The following is a 21,585-nucleotide window of genomic DNA, read 5'->3' as shown; positions in this document are numbered from 1 at the left end:
AAGGCATTTTACTTACACATTGTATTATTATTATTATTAACTTCATTCTGTCATTCATCACCCGTGTTACTTCGTCACATAAGTCTCGCGAGACTTGGATCTATAGCGTCCATGAGCTAAGCTGTCTGTCGACGGTCGGCTGCTGAGAACGCTCGAATCCTCGAAGCCGCACACGAGCTGCAATCGGAAAGCAAAAAAAATGTTTTTGCCTCGTATATGTCTAACTTAGTTTGGTTCGACATTCCCAGGTTGTATTTTGGGCGAAGAGGTGTCACTTTATTCGCGTGCTTCGTCGCGCAGCTGCTGCTCGCGGCGAGCTAGTTAGCTTCTTTGCTACATTGTACCCGGGACGGAAAAATACAGGAAGGAAGCAGAGCTCGAACGAAGCGCGGCCTACAAAGGTTGCTGTCGACGCACATACGGCTCAAATTATTCTCAAAACCCGCACAGGTAATTACACCAGCTCCCAGATTTCGTTCCTGTTCGAAATGTTTAAATGTTCAACGGCTAACTTAAGAGGTAAAAGGGTTTATTAACGTTTTCTAGTCAATGGTCGTATTTCATGGAAGCAATCGGGAACGGCATCGACGGTTTCAGCATCGAGTATTGGTCTGCATGTATTTACAAATGTGCGTTATTATTTTGTCAACCATCTGCTCCTGTATACAGTTAATACGTCATAGCATCCGATCTTCTCGTGCTACAGTCTTTGCAACACGTGTTACCACGATGACAAATACAGCGGTGGATTGATGTTATGCGTACAATACGCACATTTATACTTTATTTATTAAAGTGTAGTGCACTGTGATCAGATGTTAAGAAGCGTTACTCGATGTCCTCTTAGCGTCAGACTAATGCGTCATTACAGCGTGGATTGCAATGAAGCTTGTGTTGGGTGGGTAGATCGATATCAAGCTATTCAAAGACATTGCACGGCTGTTTTAAGACCCACATGGTGGAAATGGTGTATTTAGATCCTCACCAGCTTATAATGCGGAATGGAGACATGGTGTTTGGTTACACATCCGCTAGATAAAGCGTGTGAAAGCCTGTCCTTATTCATTCTATTGAAGGGCGTACATAGCGCCCGAAGGGCTTATACTGGCAACCATTTCATGCATGAAAAACAAAAGTAGTCTGTTTTTGTGCGTGTAAATAATAAATGCGCTTGTTGGCCTGTTTCCACGACTCAAAATGGCCACTCAACGGCTTCATCCACTGTGCAACGATGCCCTCAAAAAGTCCGCTTCGGGTGTGGAAGAGTAAGGGGCCTTTTAAACTAGTTGTGTGCTCTTTCTTGTGGACAAAATGGTATGAGTGTCATGACGACCAGTGCGAAGCCCATAGCGACCGTTTGTTTTCTGTGGGCATTCCACCACATTGGGTGAAAAGGCCATTTTGTCACCGCTCTGTCAAAGGGAATCTGCGACAAAATGCAAATGTTACTGACTTCAACTGCGTTTGAGACATTTCTGATACCACTTTTTTTCCCGACAGAGTAATGCACTTACATCTTGCAATTTTAATGAAAAGGTTATATTTTAATGAAATAGTGTTGAAACCACAAACCTCTATTAAACATGACAAGTTTGACTCATATATAACACTTATTCGGTGTCGAAGCAACAATCAAATGTTCAAAAATACAATCTTATTGAACATGGAATAAATTACACTCTAATATAATACTACTTAGTAACACAGAATAATGCTATTCCACTTGATGCAGGAGGTATATGTGTTGCTTCTCTTGTGTGTGCCTTGCCTATGTTGCTGTGCTGTTTATGTTCCAATAGTTTTCGAGGTTTGTACAGCATCATTAATGCTATTCGTTAGCCCTTCTGTAGCGTTTTGCATTGTTAGTTTTAAGCTAGTGGACTATAGCTTGCTTAACTATAAGATGTTATTCTCTTGTTTTACTGTAAACTAAGAGTGTCAAACATTACATAACTTTAGTTTTTATAGTCATACTTTTTAAAATTGTATGACTGGTATGATTGTTAAAATGTTAGATAAGTACTTTTGTCACACCAGCGATATTCACACACAAACACCAAGAAAGAAACAAAGCACAAACCAAAACAGCAGCATTGATGAAGGCTGAATTAAAAAAAAAAAATAATCTGAAAAATAAACAGATGCTGTTGCATGTTGGTAAATGGTGAGTAATAGGTATAGCCCAATTGTGCTACAGTAATATTGTGGGAAGTTTAATATTATTGCCTGATATATAGATGCATACAATGCTGAATTTGTAGTACATGAAATATGAAGTGTATGAAACATCAATTCATATGCGTCCTATGTATGCATAATAGATCTGTAGTTATTTAACATTGCCTGTAAAGTTAGTAATAGATTTACGATGATAGCAGTTTGAAGCTGTTTCTTGTTTAAATATTTTATAAAATAGTTTTTGAAATATGACCAAATCAGAGAGAGGCCCAGAATTACTAGGAGGATCAGCTGCACTTATAGTGAGCCTTATTTTTTTTATCTTCCTATCCTGACCAGTGATTAATGTACACACTTTATTGTACGTTGACATTTGTGCATATATACACCACCATCTTGACAACCTGAAGACCTCTTTTGTGGTTGTTGCAGATGAAAGACCCTAAATGAAATTACAAGTTGTAACTTTTATCCAGCATTGTCTTAAGAACAGCCTGCCTTTGCGAGTACTACTTGTGTGCTGCACATATTGTGTGCACAGAAGCGCCGCTCAGTCTCATTGTGCTGCCTGCTCATGTCCATATGTTTGCATGTTGTTGCAGCTGCTGCAGCATTTCTCTGTCCAACCTGTTGGCCTCTTTGTGTCATCGCCACACCGGTTATGATTTCAAGTTTATCAGACAGTTTAAGGTCACGTGTGCTTCCTGATGGAAAATGAAAAGTGAAGGACTTGGGGCTTTTTATATTTATTATTATTATTTTTTTAAATAACAGGTGGCAGTGTGTCGCGCTGTATGCCTGTCAGCAGCTCTGCAAGTGTATCTGTACAGACCTGCTTTAAAATGGGTCACTTCTTGTGTTGATTTGAAGCACTTCTGTTACTCAACATTTTAACCTTTGCACTATCCCGAGTATTTGACTCCCCTGTTGCACATTTGGTAGGCAAATAGTCACTGCAGCATTGAGGAGCACCTTACACATTAATCGGTTTCCGTTCTTTTTCAGGGATTTTTAATCTGGAATAAGGGCTAAAATGGCTCCCTACTCACCTTCCCGTTCCAACTCCAGATCAAAGTCCAGGTCTAGATCTGTATCTAGATCTCAATCTAGAAGCCGCTCCCGCTCAAGATCTAGAAAACGTCGCTACAGGTAACTCCAGTTCCGATCAAAACCTGAATCTAGTTCCTATGAGGTTATCTTATCATATACATCCTTTTAAGTTTTTGTGATTTATTATTTGGGGTTGGTGTTAAAATCGGCTATTTGTGTACCAGAGTGACTCACAATAGATGGGCTCATCATTTTTAGCAGTTAATGGCCTTTTTGGTTTTTTTCTTGAACCGAATTTACATCAGATCATATTTAGCAGCCTTAAATCAAAAGTAGGTTTGCTGTAGATTCGCATCAAATTGTGACAAAGGTGGTATCACTCAGATTTTTCGCACACATGCTTATGCTGCCCCCACTGGTGCAAACAAACACATTGTTATTTATATATTTAACATTTTCTTAAATCGTGCAATTAAATTACATAATTTACCTTCAAACAATCAACCACTTGCATAAGTGAATAATAGGTTCATGGCTTGTGTGGTTTGGCCCCTTTTGCTTGAGCCATTTGACTGTTTTTGGACAGACTTGCGAGTGTTCATGATACAGTGCCGTGCTGTCGTTGTAGTACCGCGATTGAAGATGACAGCCAACAAGTAAAACACTGGTCAGTTAACAGTATTGATCTCAGATGTTTTATAGCTGTAGATGGCCTGTGCTGAAATTAGGCAGGGGTGCCCTCCTTCAAATTTTATATGTAGAAAAAAACCCTGCTATTGTCGTAGCGGCCTTAAAGTAAATATAGATTTGCATCGCTATCGACTACTCAGTGTTTAACTAAATGAAGGGTTGCTGTATATTGTATCACTATTGAAAGTGGCAGACAAGGTGACGTGAAGTCATTTGCATCAACTCACTTTTGTCCTCTTCCAACCCACACGTGTGAACACTAAAGGCCCAAATATGATGTTTATCATTAAATATATCTTCAAGTGCAAGATGTAAATGTAGGTGCTTTTTCACCTAGAGTGTGCATTTGCTTGACACACAGGTGGGTGGGTGGGTTGGATATTTTATGGTGCCCTTTTGGCCCGCTGAACTGGGCAATCACGACATGAATATAGTTGGGGACACACCCGTACGCACACAAAGCCAGCGCACTGCAACAGGAAAACTGCGTTATCAGGAAATGTTTTGTAACGGAACATGTTAGGGCTGCACAATTAAATGAATTTTAATTGTGATCGCGATTTTGACTGACACTATTAAATGAGCACAATCGATTTCTTACATTTAAAATGCGGGCACTGTTGCATATGAAAAGTGCTTCATGTGCAGCAGTGCCCGCAACCTAGTCAGCCAGCCACAAGGGGGCGAACGAATGGTTAAGGCTTCATTAAGCGCCTGTACTGCGCTCTGGGGCCAACTTCAAAGTAAAATTCTAAAATGGCATTCGCGTCCAATGTAGTAATATATGAAGCTTTTATTTCGAAGTCACGGTAAGACACTGCTAACAACCGTTGTAGCGGCTCCGTTCAACTTTTCGGCTAGCCTGAGTGCGATGAAAAAACGGCGGGTGTAAATAGAGAGGGAAGTCACAACTTTTGAGTTCTTTGCAGTTTGTGAGCATGCACGACTGACCAATGGTCAAGCAGAAAAATTAAACTTACAGCCTAATGTTTGCTTTTTATGCATGAACTGTATTTGCTTCCATTAAGTTGCGATTCGTGATTGCACTTTGTAATAGCATATTTATTCAATTATTCCTTGGTTAAGTAGAAGTTTTTGGAGGATACATTTATTTTTATTCCTTGGTTAAGTAGAATTCTTTGGGGGGGATACATTTATTTTTATTAATCTACCATGCATTCGTATTTTAAGATTTCATTTTGCACTGAAAATTGTTACATAATGTTTGTTGAAAAGTAGTGCAATAAAAATAAAGATTTTTCCCTAACATGAGGAATAATCCAGATTAATAATAATTAATTAATATAATATAACATTTATCAAAATTATCATGATTATTATTTTGGGCATAATTGTTCAGTCCTACAACATTGGCCACTTTATTTAAATTTTTTACTGAACCACAAACAACATGCCGCAATTGACAAGGAGAAAGCGGATTGTCGCTGTAGCTATATTGTAATAATACAAAGAGAGGAAATGGGTAAGAAATAAAGGAGAGAGTAGATATTAGAGAGGCTCTTGGCACAATAAAAGTTGGGAAGCACTGGTTTAGACAATTACATTTCAAACCGTTTCCCTATGTAATCAAGGTTCTTCGCACAAGTTCCTCTGTCCCCATTGTGACAAATTGCATCTCTACACATTCTCCTCTTCTCTTGCTTTAATTCAGCTCAAGGTCCCGTTCCCGCTCCCGTTCCCGCACTCCTATGTCCTACCGAAATTATCCCTCCCGGGACTACCAGAACAACAGGGGCTACAACCGGGGCTACAACCGGGGCTATCGAAGGCCGTTCCACTTTCGTGGAAGAAATCGAGGCTACTACCCTCGCGGTCACTATCAGAACAGGGGAGGCGGCGGCTATGGCTACAAGTCTAACTGGCAAGGTGGTGGTGGCGGAGGCTGGCACGACCGCAAACGTGACCAGGACAACCGCTCCCACAGCCCCCGGAGAGGACGTTCACGCTCCCAAACGCCAAGCAAGCGTTCCGCCAGTCGCTCGCACTCCCATCACTCTGACCGCTCGTCGTCCGAGCAATCGCAACGTTCTAGGGCCTCCAGCTCCTCCAGGTCGCGCTCCTCCACCCCGTGCCCCCGCAACAAGGGCAAACCCAGCTCAAAGATTACTGAGAAGAAGCAAGATGAGGGCCAACCGGAGAAGCAGCCAGGAGAAGGCAACGTTATCGAGAAGGCATCAGGAGGTAAATGGATCGACTATGACACAAGCCGAGTCAGCTCAGAGACGGCTCAGAAGGAAGAAGGTGCGGCTGCTGACAGTCCCCCCAAGTCGGGACAAACGGCCTCCTTCGGCGGCTTCGGCTTCTTCTCCAAGGATGATGCGAAATCTGGAGAAAAGACGGTGATCTCTGCTGCCTTCAAAAAGTATGTCTGTTTTATCTCTGATCCCAGCTCAATGGGAATCCTGCTTTTTTTATTTTCTCAGCAAAATGTAATTTTTCTTTCAAATATTTTAGCTTTTTTCCAAAGATCATTGGATGAATCATCAGGTTAAAATGGAATAGGACTCCTGATTTTAAGTATGACAATTGTCCTATGATGTGCACTGAGAGGAACTTTATTGAAATCCCACGTACTTAGAAAGAAGCGCATTACGTGAGTATAAATACTGTCTCATCGTCTGTACTGTTTGCAGCTGGGATGGCCTTTCCCCCCCAACACACAATGTCACGTTGCTCAGACTTTACATTGCCTTTCTTTGGTTGTTTACAAAACCTTACACAATCGCTTCTGTTGTCCTTTGTAATGGTGCATCAGCCCTCACAGGTGATTTGTTTTGGCATTTTAGCAGAATAAACCTAATTAGACAGCCCCAGATGCATTTTGTTCTGTCAGTTAGTGGGGATATTTTCTAGTTTTCCAGTTCTCTTTTTAAGGCTGCTTGTTTTTTTTTCAGGTTTTTGGCTGAAAACAAAAGCAAAAAGCAGGCAGGTGAGAAGGAAGATGGTAACGATAGCGAGAAGAGTAGTGTTGAGAGAGAGCAAGAGAAGGGCATCAAGTCTGGAGACATCTTCAGCATCTCTGTTCCTTTTGGTGACTCCAAGGAGGACAAGACCATGCCGTTCTTTGATGAAGAGGAGGAGGAGTTCCTCAAGTCTCATGGCTTGAAAGAAAGGGACACAGAGGAAGGCAGTGCGGGCAAATCCAAGCCTACAACTCGCGATATATTCGGGAAGTGGGGGGACGAGCCAACCTATTCCACCTCGTACCCGTCATTGAAGGAGAAAAGCCGCATAGATGAGGATACCAAGACGTTGGATAAAATGGTAGAGGAGATGTATCAGAGCCGCAAGCACAGCAAGAAAGAGGAGAAGGCCAAGAAGAAGGAGAAGAAGGAGAAGGAGAAAGAGAAAAGCAAAAGAAGTCCGTCCCCTGCTGTGACTTCCAAAGGCAAGGACAGGCCACTCTTCCCTGGGGCCTTCCCTACTCGTGACGATTCCCCCGTACGTCTGGCTTCGTCCAGAGAGGACTTCGAACTGAAAGTTGCTTCTTTGGAAGAAATGCCAAGGTAGGCCCAGTCAGATCCACTGCTACATTTTTTGGAAACATACTGTGGGAGGAAAAAGTATGTGAACCCTTTGGAATTTCTTAAATTACTCCATAAAGTACTCATGAAATATGGTGTGGTCTTCATCTAAATCACAAGAATACTAATACCACACAAAAAAAATAGGTTTTCATATTTTCATTGAATTTAATGTCCTGTCATTTCTCGTATAACGCACACCCATGTATAATACACACCCACAAAGTCGACCTCAAAGTTTTGGAAAACCCTTCTACCTATGTATAATGCATTTTTACAATCCATGATTTGGCTTCTACCCGTATGATCAAAACATGAAGTGTTATCTGTATTTTGTTTGTTTTTGTCAAAGAATTATTCCGAAGTTAAGCACTTGATTTAAACATTCTTTTTATTGACTTGCTCTTATTTTGAAATTCACAGCCCTACTTTTATTTAGTAAATGAGAGAAAACACAGTTGCGGTCATGTTTGGTTACCCAGGGAGAATTTGTAAGACAGGTACAACTCTTTAAAGAAAACATGAAGGGCCAGGCGAAACACATTTATTTTAATGGGATTCAAATTAAACTGTCAAGCATTTCAGAAAAGCATTATCATTAAACAAAACACAACTATAAAGAAATTAACGATGGTTCAGTCATCGGGCTTATTTAATTTTTTATTTATTTATTTCACATTCTGCCAGGGTATGTAAACTTATGAGCACAACTGTACATATATGCAGTCATATGTACCCCTGTCATATTGGAATAAAAGTGTAGGCTACACCTTTCTCATAACCTCTAGGTGGCGGCATACATTTATACGATGTAAGGTTTTCTTTTCATTTTCCCCTATACCTATGTATAATGCGTACTTTTGACATTTTTTTGGGGTGGGAATGTGCATTATACACTAGAAATTACTGTAAATATTCACAGGACAGGGAGGGAAAAATTAAGTGAATCTTTAGGCTACAGGTTCTCCAAGAGCTAATCAGAGTGTGAGCCAATCAGTTAGACAAGATTGGAGGTGTGGATTAAAGATGCTTTGGCCACTAGAAAAAAACCATCAGTTTAGAGTTATCTCTTGTCAAGAAGCATTGCCTGCTACACTGACTGCATTGTAGGCTAGTTATTGATGCAGCCTTGTCTCATGAAAAGAGAGAATAAAATATTTACACAATACAAATGTGAAACGTTTACTCACTCTTGTGAGACACTGTAATTTGAACCTGATTAGAGAAATGTTTGTATTCATTGTCATCTCTCATTCCTCTCTCTCAGCTCCTCTACGGCTAAGAATCGCTTCATGTCCAGAGATCTGTTGAATCCCTCTAAGAAAGATCCAGAGTTTCGGTCAATCTTCCAGAATATTCAGTCCGCTCATCTTTGCAGCAGCCCCTCTGAGCTTTTTGCTCAGCACATAGTGTCCATTGTGCATTACATCAAAGGTACAGTGCTGCTAACTCACTCCGGCTTGCAGAACCTTTGACTACATGAGCTGGACATCATTTTGTGAGCCATTTAATGCATTAGTAGTGACTGCTGTTGTGTTTGAAAGTGTGTGAATAACTCTTGCGGATTCTAATACCTCTCTTTCGCGCTCTTGCAGCTCAGCACTTCCCCTCCTCAGACATGACTTTAAGTGAGCGCTTCGCCATGTACCAAAGAAAAGCTGCAGAGGTAGAAATTAAGCCAAGGAAGAGCCCAGAAATCCACAGGTTTGTAATACATATCTGACCATAATCAAAGGATTCAACACAAAATTGCTGTCAGTTTTTCAGGTTACCTGCTCTCTTCTCTTTTAGGAGAATTGATGTTTCCCCCAGTGCCTTTAAGAGGCACTCTCACCTGTTTGAGGATATGGACGAGGCGAGCTTCAAGGTGACCTGTCGTTTAGAAATTTGACATATTTTCCACAGCCGAATTTGAGACGACCCAAAACGGCAGTGTTCAGCTTTGTGCTTTTCTTTCAAAGGATGCATATTTCTAAATCAAAAGAGCCCAATTGTGTTTTGTAAGTGCCAAGCAAGCCTGCACCCTATGAGATATGGTTATTGATTGGGTATGTACCAACCCCAAGCAAAGGCTAAAAGGAAGGGAGTTATGATCCTGAGTCCAAGCCTCTCATGGGACGCTTATCAATGCCTTAACCTTGTAAGTATCTTTCCATGAAAAGAAACAATTGAAGCAACAAAACTGCTGTAACATTAAATTCTTCAGTTTAAGTGATGCATGCTGCTGGTTTCCATCAGTACTTCTTGTTTTATACTGAACTGTGACGTATTATTACAGCCTGTAACTGAAATGCACACCAGTTACTTTTAACTGTGAGTACACATTTGGTCTTGAAGACGATACAATACCTGATAAATGTGAGTCAATTGGAAGTGTATTTACATGAAGAGTTAAGCTCACAAATCTATTACCAGCACCGGGGCTTGAGTCATGTTTCATAACTACCTCTTGGAATTGACAACTGCTTCTTTTTGACGACTAAATGCATTTCACTGCAGGATTCAGGCAAAAAGTTCAAAGGGGACACGATGGACCTTCGCCTGGACATTGAAAGGCGTAAGAGGTTTGCCGGGAAGGACTACAGGCGCGAGGCGGGCAGGAGTCCCGGAGGCTCCCGAGAGAGGTCCTCTGAGAAATCTGGAAAGCACCACAAGAAATCCAAGTGAGTGGACCATCCTTCATGGTGTCAAAACCCCCCCCAAAAAAACAGTTTGTTCTCTCGTCACTTGTAAAACTCTCACCCAATGTTTCTTTTGCTTGCAGGAAAGGGAAGAAAAAGCGTGATCGCTCACCGTCCTCCTCCTCGTCGTCATCTTCTCCGTCCCCTTTCCCCACTGCGCCACCATCTTTCAGAGGCAAGGAGTACATGGGAGATGGGCCGGACCATTTTGAGGAGGGCTTCGCTCACCAGCGCTACCCTCCTCGGGACTACGGTGGCCACGGGGACCGAGGGCACCCACGGGATTTTGAGGGCCAGCACATGGAAAGAGGCAGAGGCCGTGGATTTGTAAGTGACCGCCTGTGCTTGGCTCACTTCCTGTGTTTTTGTCACTTCTCTATAACTTCCTTGCTCTGTTCACACCCCCTTTATGCTAAGGATCATTATGCGGCTGACTCTGCTGATAATGATGACTCTCTGTCTTGCATAGTTCTTGCACTACATGAATTTTTACCTAAGGTAACGTAGCACAAATCGGTGAACTTGCCTGCTCTTTATTTGGTCTTAATCTGAGCCGTTTTGAGTTGCAGAACGTTGACCCATATTTACACCTGATCTGCTCACTTCTACTTCTCTCTCCAGTGAGTAGAGTTGAACGAAACAGTCATCTGACTGCAATGCGACTTGCTCTTCCAATTTCAGTTCCCCAGGATGAGAGGGCGAGGATGGAATAGGGGCAATTATCCAGGCAACAACAACAACAACAACAGCAGCAGCAATGGCAACCCTGCCAACATGAACCCTCAAGGGCGCCCCCCAGAGGAGGAATGGGATCCTGAGTACACGCCCAAGAGCAGGAAGTATTACTTGGTGAGTCAATAACATTACATCTCCATGTGGACCTTTATTGTAGATTTAAAGGGAAACTAAACACTTGTTTTTTATTGTTGTTTCAAAAATACGTTCAATGTGCCCCCACTAGTTGAAGATGAAGTTCGGAATCATTTTGCGTTTGTGGAAATGGAATTAAATTGAATTTTCATCCATCTCAGGAAGCCAATGTTGACAACTCTTCTGTCAACCAAAAACATAACTGCTCTGGTGCTTGCATTGCGAACGTCACGTGACCCAACCCGGAGACCAATTTAGCGGACTCCCCGTGTATGCCGCGATAACTAGCATAGCTGCGATTTACATGATTGTTTGAACAAGATTTTTGCAACTTCAGGTTCAAACCATCATGTCATCAACATATCGTTATGCTAGTTATAGCAACATACATGGGAGTCCGCTAAACTGATTTACACTGGTTTTGAATTTTAGTCGACATCAGGGGGAGATAATCCCCAACATGGCAACCCCTGTGATGGATGAAAATTGATTAATTAATCTCTGTAATTTTTATTCTATGAATGCAATATTAATCAGCATACTGTTTTTAAACTAGTGGTGGCACATACAACATATTCTTGCCCAAAAAAAGTTTAGTTTCCACTTTAAAGAACATTTCTGTAGTCATTTGTCAGATTCTTACATTTAGCAATTTGTTGAAAGAATGAAATTTAGTATTCTACTTAAGTTTTCACAATCTATTTCCTGTCAGGTTTAATTATAAGGCTAATACTGGGATAGAGTGCTTGATATTGTAACGATTTATATAAATAGCCATCTGACTGAAAAGACTGCTTGATAGATGGAGGGGGGAAAATCTGACAAAATATAGAACATGAAACTAAAATGTTCACTCACTGACGGAGATTAGACATTGTAACTCCATAACTGAAGTACGCAGACAAGGTGCAAACCCAGTGCTCCACTTGGACATTTAGAAAAAAAAAAAAGTAAAAGTGAAATTTTAGTTGGCCTCTGGTTTCATTTTTGCCTTGTCTTTGTGTTGTCAGCAACCTGTGACCTAATGGTGTGTCTAATTTCCAGCACGATGACCGCGACGGTGAGAAAAACTGGGTGGACAACCGCGGGCGGGGCCGGGGGTCCTTCATGCCCCGCCGGGGACGCTTCGTGTACCGTAAGGGAGGCAGTAGCCCTAAGTGGGCCCACGACATGTTCCAGAACGCGGAGCAGCCGGAGATGGGAGATGACAACATCGAGGCGGAGCATAAAGACACCAAGAATGCTGACGAAGGCCTGAAAACCTAAACACCCCTCGTCATTGTGTCCATGTATTGGCAAAAAAAAAAGAGAGAAAACATTTCCCCCTCCCTTATCTATCCTCTTCTTTCCTATCATTTAATTCTTGTTATAACCCAAGTGAAGAAATTGGTCTGTTTTTATGTCGTTTTCAATGAATACATGGTTGATTGTTGAGTACTGAGGCGTCATCATTCAATTAAAACCTAAGGAAAGAAATAAAAAAATATTTGTGCCTTAGATGATAAAAAAAATACAGTTCCATGTAAGTGTTTTTGCAGTTTGAAGCAGAGGGAGACTTATGCTCATTTTCTTGTACACTTCCCCCCCGATGACGTCTTGATGTTAAAACTGCATGAATGCAATTAATGCTTCTCCCCACGGGACCAATCAGTAGTTGCTCATTGTCGCCATTTTGGAAACTTTTTTTCAGCCCTTCCCAAATTATTATTTTTTTAAATATATGTATTGTAGCACCACTTAGTCTGTGATTATCGGCAACATGCGTGTTTTCATGTAAAAGGTCCACCCCAAAATAAAACTGCTTTGCTTTAGACATAAGTATGTATACTTACAATGTAGGTTTACATGTCTTAGATAATTTAGCAAAGGACATAGCCTTTTATGTTTTGGAGTTTTGATTTACAAGCAAAGTTAAATAATTACACAGTTGCAAACTCTCTTGTCCGTAATACTTGGGGAAACAAGTTAAATGTTTTTTTTTGGGTGGAGGTATGTTTTTAAGTGTCAGTTTAAAATTGTCATGAAAGCAGACATGAGAACCCCTAAATTTGACAAAACTAATTTACCTTTAACAAGATGTTTTAAGAATGACTTTAAAATCTCTTGACTGTCCATACTGCATGTAGGCAACAACTGTGGGAATGTGGTTCTTTTTGTTTTCTGATTAATATGAAGCTAACAACTTTTGTATTGTTGAAGCGCTATCATATGTCTTTTAATTTTCAATAAATTTCCTTTTCTTCAATATTGGAAATGTGTTGTAAGAGTATTGTTTGACATGCTTAGGAAATTATTTCGCTCATGTTAGTTAAACCATCTGAAATCCAAAAAAAGAGCTGTAATTAGAAAAAAATTATACTCCGTTTTGAATGACACTGAAGAGGACTGTTCAGAAATATATTTATTGGAGTTTGCTAATAACTGCAATGCAACATAGTTGGCTTTTGTGTGTGTGTGTGTGTGTGTGTGTTTAAGGGTAGTCTACAATTTATGATACCCAATTTAATGAGAAATTATTTGAAAAATAAATCTAAATCTATAAATACATTTGAATGAACCAATTTTAGAAGGGGAAAAAACAAATGTTATAGGACTTTTGATCATATAAATGTTCAGCGAGCCGAATTAGACGAGCGTGATGCATGTGGCCTGCAGGCTGGTCTTTACCCACCACTGCCCTATAAGATCAGAATCAAGTCTGCAGAGGAACATAGAATCCATTCTTTTAAAATATGCTTCATAATCAATTCCCTCATTCCCGAGCTCATCACAATGTGAGCAGACTGTGTATCAGTCACACAGTAATAGTGAGCTAATTGTCAGAATGCATCACGGGTGCCTCATTATCCTGAGGTGTTTTCTGTCCAGACAGCAATCTCTTCTTCAGCCTCACCCATTCAAAACATGACAACCAGGCGTTCCACCTACTGCATAATGAACCTTTTTATGGTTAGGGGGGTAGAGGAGGACTTTGCCAACAGAAAATTGACTTACTCTCTTGGGACGTCGCTCGGATTCACTGCGGGAAGCTCGATACATATCCAGTATGACTAAACTAAATGGCTCTTTCATAGAACTAAACAGACATCTCTTTACTAGCGAGCCATGCTGTTGGGAGGCTGCTGGGAATTGTGTGGAAAGAGAAACATGGACTGTAAGGGTCAGTGACACCAGCCGGTGGGAATGCTGGGAAAACTGGGGGCTTTCTCTGGGAGGAAGTCTGTCTGCTGAAAGAAATTTACCCAGAAAGTGCTTCTTTTGGAAACGTTTGTGGTCCTAACTAAATAATATTTATTAGTCCCTTTTATTTTCCTTTCACGATGCCCATGTAAGGGTTTCCAAGAACGTCATTAAGCCAATAAATTAAATCGTGTATTCTCTTCAGGATAAACAAATGAAACGATCCCTTGTAATTTCAATCAAATTGCGCCAAAAACTATTTTTAGTTTAGTACTGTAGTATTGCAGAATGAGAGTAAATATTGGCCATTTCTTCTCGCAATGATGCTGTAATGTAAAATGCGCCAAATGACCCAGCATTATGATTGTAACGGATAAGTGTACAAACAAAACATTGCTTTATTTGGGACTACGGACATTATGATAGACGACGGTGTAACACAATGAGGTTAATATAACCATGAAAATAGCCACAGAACAGCCTATGATGTTAAATTATCATCAGTCTTCCTGATTTACACAATCGGGCTGTGGCCCGAGATTCTCTGCCCATGATATGATCAGCTAGGCTGGATGAAGATTCTGAGCCACTTTCAAGTGACTACACTTGCTGAAACACTATCATGCAGAGGCACTTTCATGCAGAAACACCCACATCTACCATGGGTGTGACCCCCGCCCCCGCCCTGGTATTAAGTCAAAGCCAAAAGGTATATAGAGAGCTGCATTAAGTTTTGGTGGATGCATAGATTAGCATTAGTTAAGCATTAGTTTCTGATAATGGGCGCATACTTTATTGCTTGGTTAAGTTGTAGAGGCAGTGTGTGTGTGTGTGTGTTGCAGTGCTACCTGCATTAATAATAACACATTTATTGCTCCCCACACTCTGGGCTTCGGCAGGGCTCAGGCTCCACCCCCTGGTCATCATGGTCAAAGTGAACAAAAAGTGCTCACTATTATGTTGACATCTGCAGCATTCTATTGTTCGGATTTAGGTGTAGGACACTAGTGGTAATGGACTCGTCCAATAGTTCCGGTCCCGGTGACCAGGATGTCGGGCTGTCCGTTCCTCCATATCTCCCTGATGATACGCTCCCTCTCCTCCAGACGTCGGGCCTTCTCTAGCTCTTCGACCGAGGCAAACACATCGACGCTCTTCAGTGTGCCGTTGGATTTGGTGCTGCGCTCGTCCATCGGCACAAGAGTCATTTTGTGGCTCTGTTCCTCCTCTTCCTCCGCTATGCTCTCGTCCTCCACCTCCTCCTCCTCGCTGGACTCTTTCAGCTGCCTCCTCTCAGGTGATGAAGCTGGCCTGCCGATGCGGCGGCGAGACCTGCAGGTGATGCCGGCCACCAAGAGGCACAGCGCCATGAGCAGACCAAAACAGACGCCCATCATGAAGTAGAGGGCAAAGCTCTCTGGGTTGGCTGTATGGACAGACACACAATTGCACACAATTCATGTTAAACCATATGTTAACTGTGGAAGCCTAGAAGCACTGAACTACATTTACAATCTATATTCTAATATTTTTTCCGTGGAATTGTATTAATTTATTACTCACAATCTACTGTCTTCATTTCAGCATTTCTTTTGGCTGCACTGCTTCCACAGAACTTGGGGATGTCATATTTTTTGTCCAATCAGATTTTAGCTTCTGTGCTGCCATGTCAGTCTCATCTGCTGTAGGGCTTCATAATCATTAGTGCTGCCTGATGTAAGTTAAACTTACTTACTTACTACCAGTGGGATTGTTTCTTGAAGCTATCAGATTTGTCCTCAAATCAAATTTGTCCTCACAGGGCCAGAGTGCTGGCCCTAAAGAATGTCAGTATTTTTCTGACCCCTGATTTGTTGGTCAGCGCAAGCCAGGTTCTTTTTTTTTGGGGGGGGGATTTGGTTCTTTTACCAACACCGAAACGGTCACTGTTGCATTTACTGGATTTGTTTCTTGCAAAGAAACCATCCATCCAACCATCCATCCATACATCCATTCATCCTTCCATACATCATCCAGCCATCAATCAATTGATTTATCATTCCATCAAGTGAACATCCATTCGACCACTCATCAATAAAGATCAGCTATCCATTTAATGTCCATTTAACCCATTATACTGAAAATTAGTACATCAAATATCCAGCAATAAGTCAATCTAGTCATCCATCTACCAATTTTTTTATCAACTGATCTGTACATCTATCAATGATCCATTCATTTACTGAAACGTCGCTCAAAATCTTTTGAATCAAACATCCATTCGTCTGTCCATCGATCCATCGATTGATCCATCCATCCATTCAAGGTTAGTTTGCCTGTGCTGTGCTGGTCATAGCAACCAAATTGGTATATTTGTATTGACTAGGACGGAATATATTCTACACAAAGGGAGACCTGTTCATTTTAGTCGCTCACTTCTGCGAAGAGCAGAGCCAGAGAACATGTCAGTGTGAAGTGCTTTTTTATTACATCCAATAGCAGTAAGAGCCCAAATGCAACTAAAATTACACATAGACAGCATAGCGGCAGTCCATGTAGAACATTATTTCTGACACATTACCTTTGATGTGAGCGTATGTTGCCATGCTGTTACTGAGCAGCTCCATGTCTTTCCTAATTGGCTCCATCTTGGTTGGAGCTTGAAGTTTCTAGCATCTCCAGGGTCTCTCTTTAAGCCGTGAACTCCGGGACCCTCGGCTCCTGCCAGATAAAATCACATGCAGTGAGACGATCACACTCTTTGTGCAACTTTTAAACCAGAAATAGACATTCCAGACGGCACCGGGAACCAAGCACATTGTGTTAATGTTGAGCCTTCAGCAGCGACATGGGCCTCAACCAATGGGGATGTTTATATTTATGACATCGGTGCCCGAGGGGACTCATTTCCAGTTTCCGGTGTCAAACAGCTACACTTTGGCTCTTGTTTCACACAGCAACAGTGAAATGATGGCTCTCACGAGGTTTTTAAAATACATCCAACAACAGTGGTTATTTATTTTTTTTCTGCTGAGTGAGACTTTTTCCCACCAACTAATTTTTACTCCAAATTGGGGGATAATGTAAATACCCCCATCACTCAATGGTCCCACGGTTAACGTAAAGTTTAATGTAAACACGATGGCTGATTTCCCAGCCCCTCACAATGCCCACATCATTAAAATAACAACATACAGTATATGGGAGCCAAGACTTTTTTTCCCTCTTGTGCTTTCTCTCAAGGGAGAACAAAACTCTAGCCTTGTTCCAGTTCCTGCCATCAGGCAGCTCGACTCACTCACCCACCCTGATCTTTATCCTGATGACTCTTGGCAGACCCCCAGAAAAACTTTTGCCTGATTATAGTGTTCTGACATTATCACAATGATTGCTGGTCAACAACTCCACTCTTCAAGCCGTCATTTAACCCTTACAGAAAAATGAGAACCATCACTATATGCAATGTTTTCCAGGCAATTTCACTTCTTCTTCACTTCCTGTTTGGCAAAATCACACTATGCGAGGATGACAGCGAGGTGCTGTCTGCTGATATTGAATAAATGGTTTCACATTTAATAAACTGCCGTGATAACAGACTTGTTCCTTGACGCTAATGTTGTCGCTCCTGCTAGCAGGCGGTTAGCTTAGCACAAGGTAGCTGCAATAGGCTGGCACGACAGATATGTCGAGCCAGCCTACCTTTTACGCAAACACATTTTTACTTGTAAAAAATGTGTGCCCGTGTTAAAGTCAGGGTAGTTAGTAACCTAAGCAAAGGATAACGCAATGTTATGACAATGCTACGTGCTCTCTGTTCCTCGGTTTACAACAGCTACGGCAGCTAATTAACTTCAATGTATCACTAACCTACGCTAACACACTGGTAATGTCATAATTACAGTAAGTATTGTATAAAAAACACTTCTAGGTTATAAATGTAACTGAGCACGCCTTCTTGTGCCGCCTAGGACCCCCTGTATGTACATAGGCATATCTGTAGGTATACTGTATATTATTACATTACAGAGTAAGCGGTAATATCCTTAACATGGAGGCCATAAAGTCTGAATTTAGTTAAATTCGTGGTTAGAAAGGGCTTTTTAGAGAGCTTTAAGATTTACAAACGTCAATTTTTTTCTACGCTAAACTAAGCTAAGCTAGCACCCTGGCTCATCTTCAATTGCACAAGACTTTTAATTTAAAGTGGTATCTAGAATCTCATGATTGGACTATCCAACACATAAAGACAAATTTGAATATGAACCTCTCCTTGCTAAAACACGTTTTTTGTTTTGTTCTCTAAACAAGTGTATTTTTATGCAGAGTGACACAAACAGGCAGTTTGTGGTTGTCCGAGCAGGAAGCGCTTTACACAAATACCAGACGGAGACAAATGTCCGTTTTTATACAGCTTTGGGCAGACAAATGAAACAGCCAGCATTTCCAGGCTAGCCCAACTGCGTCTTGACATAACCTCTGCACAGCACCATGAGACGGCGGCTGTAGCTGTTTATGTGACCCCATAAAACAGACTCCGGCGCAACCCTCCCACATTTCCGGCCCGGATAATCCCATTTAAGATGAAAGCAGAAGACAATGACACCACGTCTTGTTATTCTACAGCAGTCAATCTTGTTTTCAACAACTAACTATAGGGGCAGTGGTATTAATAATAAGAAATTACTTGAATGTACAATACACTTTGCATGTTGGGGTTTCAAGTGAAATCAAATGTTTCTTGTTGTGACTATTGCACCTATGAAGACCTTTAGGAATACTCCGCAAGGAACATGTTAATGTTGCTGGTTGTTAATTCCCTAGACAGGGTTGGGGAACCTCTTTGATCCAGTCCTCCAGGCAATTTGAAAAGCAAATAAAATCTCGGAAGAACTATAATAAAAGACCGCAAAACCCACAAATGCTAATACTATGCGCCAGTTCAGGGGGTACCCCGCCTCTTGTCCCAAGTCAGCTCAAAAAGGCTCCAGCTCACCCATGACCCTAATAAGGACAAAAGCACTATAGAAAATGAATGGAGGAATAATTCTTCTTCTAATATACATACAATATGTTAGATCACTGCACAATATTTTTTCATAATTTTATGTCAAGTCAATGACAGTGTTGTCTGTCTATGGGCTCTGTGATTGACTGGCAACGTCCAGATTGTAGCTGACGTTTCACCTGAAGTCAGCTTGGGTAGACTGCAGCTCACTGACCTTGAACGGGATAAGCAGTATAGAAAATGGACAGAAAGTTAGGATGGCTCTTCATAAAAACTGAATAGGCCTCTGAAAGGGAAAAGGTTGGCCCAAAAAACTTCAACTTTCCATGAAAAACCACTAGTGTTAGGAAGTAACAAAGATTTTTCATATATTTGTACTTTATTGTACCTAACTTTGCCAAAATTGGCTCCTTACTTTTTCCAACCTCCGCGGATGACGACGTGACGTAAAAAAAACTTAGAAATAAAGATCAACCGTGGTTGAGCTCTTAATTGATTGAGATTTTGGGGTCTTAAAAGTGTAACATAGCAGCAACAGCAGACAACAACAACAACAGATTTGGAGACGCAAGCTATCCCCCACCCATGGCCTTATTTAAGAATTTTGAATGTCGGCTGCAAGAATAATTTGTGGTGAATGTGAGGTGTCTTGTTAAAAAAACACATACAGGTAAATTATATGTTTTCGCTTGTTCTCATTAGTTAAGTTTTATGTAAGTCAGTTACAGGTATTGTTTATTTTTTATTTTATTCAAGTACATTTCAGAGTGTACATTTTATTTAGGTTCATGAATTGAAGCAGTACTTCTACTTTTACCAAAATTTCACTTTTACTATTTTAATTTTGTATTTATGTACAGACAGACTTTTTTTTATTTTTACTTAGATACAGGAGTTGAGTTAGAATTAGAATCTACTTTTACCAGTCTTTTAAAAAAAAATTTTTTTAACTAAAGTATCCATACTTTTACTCAAGTAATAAGTACAGAGCGGGAATACTTTTGCCACCTCTGGAAACCACCTTTAAAAAGTTTTGGCAGATCACTTACCGTGGTGCCAGATGAACGTGGGCGCTCTCCTACTAAAGGTCAACTGAAGATGTAGGAGTCCACATGTGCAAAGAGTGAGATGTCATTGTTCCCCCACAGACGGCAGCCACCAGGAAAGAGGAGATAATGTTGCTGCTCCAGGAGTCCTAACATCCACTCCCCCTCATCTTCAGTGGGATGACACCCAGCCACTTACACTCCTGATGAAAATGAAGTCCTTTCTTCGCCTTAAAAATAAACCCTCGTCCATTCACTGCAGGCAAAAACAGACGCAAAGCAAACCACACTCACGTCCAAGTTGCTGTCCCCTACTGAACAGGGTGAGGTGATGTATCCACTCACTGTTGCTCGCAAACACACCACAGGTCTGTTCACTGGAGAGCCAAGAGGGTGGAACAGGAAATAGCTTGTCGGCTGTTTTGGGCACCGGGCCCCGCGGCTGCTGCCGCTTGCGGGGGCTCGTGGATTAATTGAGCTCTTTGAATTTTAATCAAGGAAGGGAGGGAAAAAGCTGTGCTGTCCTAGAATGCATTATGCCAAGAGTGGAGGAACTCAGATGAACAGGTGGTATTGTTTGATTAAATGTGGAAGATCATTTAGAACATGTACTCCAGAAGGGGCCCTAATTAGAGCCCTGAAATAGAATAGTTTTCTACTTTACTTTGTGCTGTTTCTCACTTGCTGACTCTCTATTGGTGGCACCGACACACAAAAATGAGATTTAATACCACTTAATACCACCATTTAATATCCACTATTCTGCCTTTACAAAGACAATAATACTAATTTGTTACGAAAGAAACAAACATGCATAATTTAATATGTGCAAGCAGTTTTTATAAGAGAATGGAAGAGTATAGCATTATAGTGAACCCTTTTTATTTCAGGGGATACGTTCCAGACACACCCGCAATAGGTAATAAGCCGTGATAAAGAAAGACCATAGAAAAACATCTTTTGAGAGTTTTACCCTTCCCACATGCTTTAAAGGTCCCATTCCATACATTATTAACATTTATTTTTGATCATCTTTTATGTCCTTTATTGGTTTGCATGATAATTTGGGTCGAAAATGGCCAGAATGCCCTTTTCAAGCTATTATCATTAGTCTTTTTTGCTGGCAGTTGATATTCAACTGAAATCTCATTAATATTTGAAATGTAAATGAACATTGCGCTGATTGGATGGCTCATCGCAATTTAAATATGGAAAACAGCTTTGCTATGATTGGCTGCTGGCGATATTTCAACGACCAAGTGTTCGTAGCAAAATATGGGGTCCTACTATCATTGTGAAGCAGAATTCAACAAGCATCAGATTGTTTGCCCACTAATTGGGTCTCCTTTCCCACATGCGAG

General features: G+C 41.1%; 2 protein-coding genes across 4 annotated transcripts; one reads left to right on the top strand and one right to left on the bottom strand.

The window, feature by feature from the left end:
* Positions 1-95: 95 nt before the first annotated feature.
* thrap3b (thyroid hormone receptor associated protein 3b) lies at positions 96-13,268 on the top strand. Of its 2 annotated transcripts, XM_061759543.1 has the most exons (11): positions 96-450; positions 3,184-3,327; positions 5,591-6,301; positions 6,834-7,445; positions 8,731-8,897; positions 9,059-9,167; positions 9,255-9,330; positions 9,963-10,126; positions 10,228-10,471; positions 10,826-10,993; positions 12,059-13,268. In XM_061759543.1, the coding sequence occupies exons 2-11, from the start codon at positions 3,212-3,214 to the stop codon at positions 12,278-12,280; spliced, it is 2,589 nt and encodes an 862-aa protein (XP_061615527.1). In that variant the 5' UTR covers positions 96-450; positions 3,184-3,211; the 3' UTR covers positions 12,281-13,268. The 2 variants fall into 2 exon arrangements, with proteins under 2 accessions (XP_061615527.1, XP_061615528.1); XM_061759544.1 differs by lacking the exon at positions 3,184-3,327.
* Positions 13,269-14,568: 1,300 nt separating this feature from the next.
* On the bottom strand, positions 14,569-20,590 carry eva1bb (eva-1 homolog Bb (C. elegans)). 2 transcript variants are annotated; one of them, XM_061759545.1, is made up of 3 exons: positions 20,228-20,590; positions 16,755-16,894; positions 14,569-15,620 (listed from the first exon to the last, which is right to left on the bottom strand). In XM_061759545.1, exons 2-3 carry the CDS (start codon positions 16,819-16,821, stop codon positions 15,199-15,201), a joined length of 489 nt encoding a protein of 162 aa, XP_061615529.1. In that variant the 5' UTR covers positions 16,822-16,894; positions 20,228-20,590; the 3' UTR covers positions 14,569-15,198. The 2 variants fall into 2 exon arrangements, with proteins under 2 accessions (XP_061615529.1, XP_061615530.1); XM_061759546.1 differs by lacking the exon at positions 20,228-20,590 and adding an exon at positions 15,758-15,873 and having other exon boundaries at positions 16,755-16,893.
* Between the last annotated feature and the right edge of the window lie 995 nt (positions 20,591-21,585).

Source organism: Phyllopteryx taeniolatus, chromosome 21, assembly GCF_024500385.1.
Source record: "Phyllopteryx taeniolatus isolate TA_2022b chromosome 21, UOR_Ptae_1.2, whole genome shotgun sequence".
NCBI classification, from domain to species: Eukaryota; Metazoa; Chordata; class Actinopteri; order Syngnathiformes; family Syngnathidae; genus Phyllopteryx; species Phyllopteryx taeniolatus.
The sequence above is the reverse complement of the archived record's forward strand: the minus strand, read 5'-3'. Positions and strand labels throughout refer to the sequence as shown.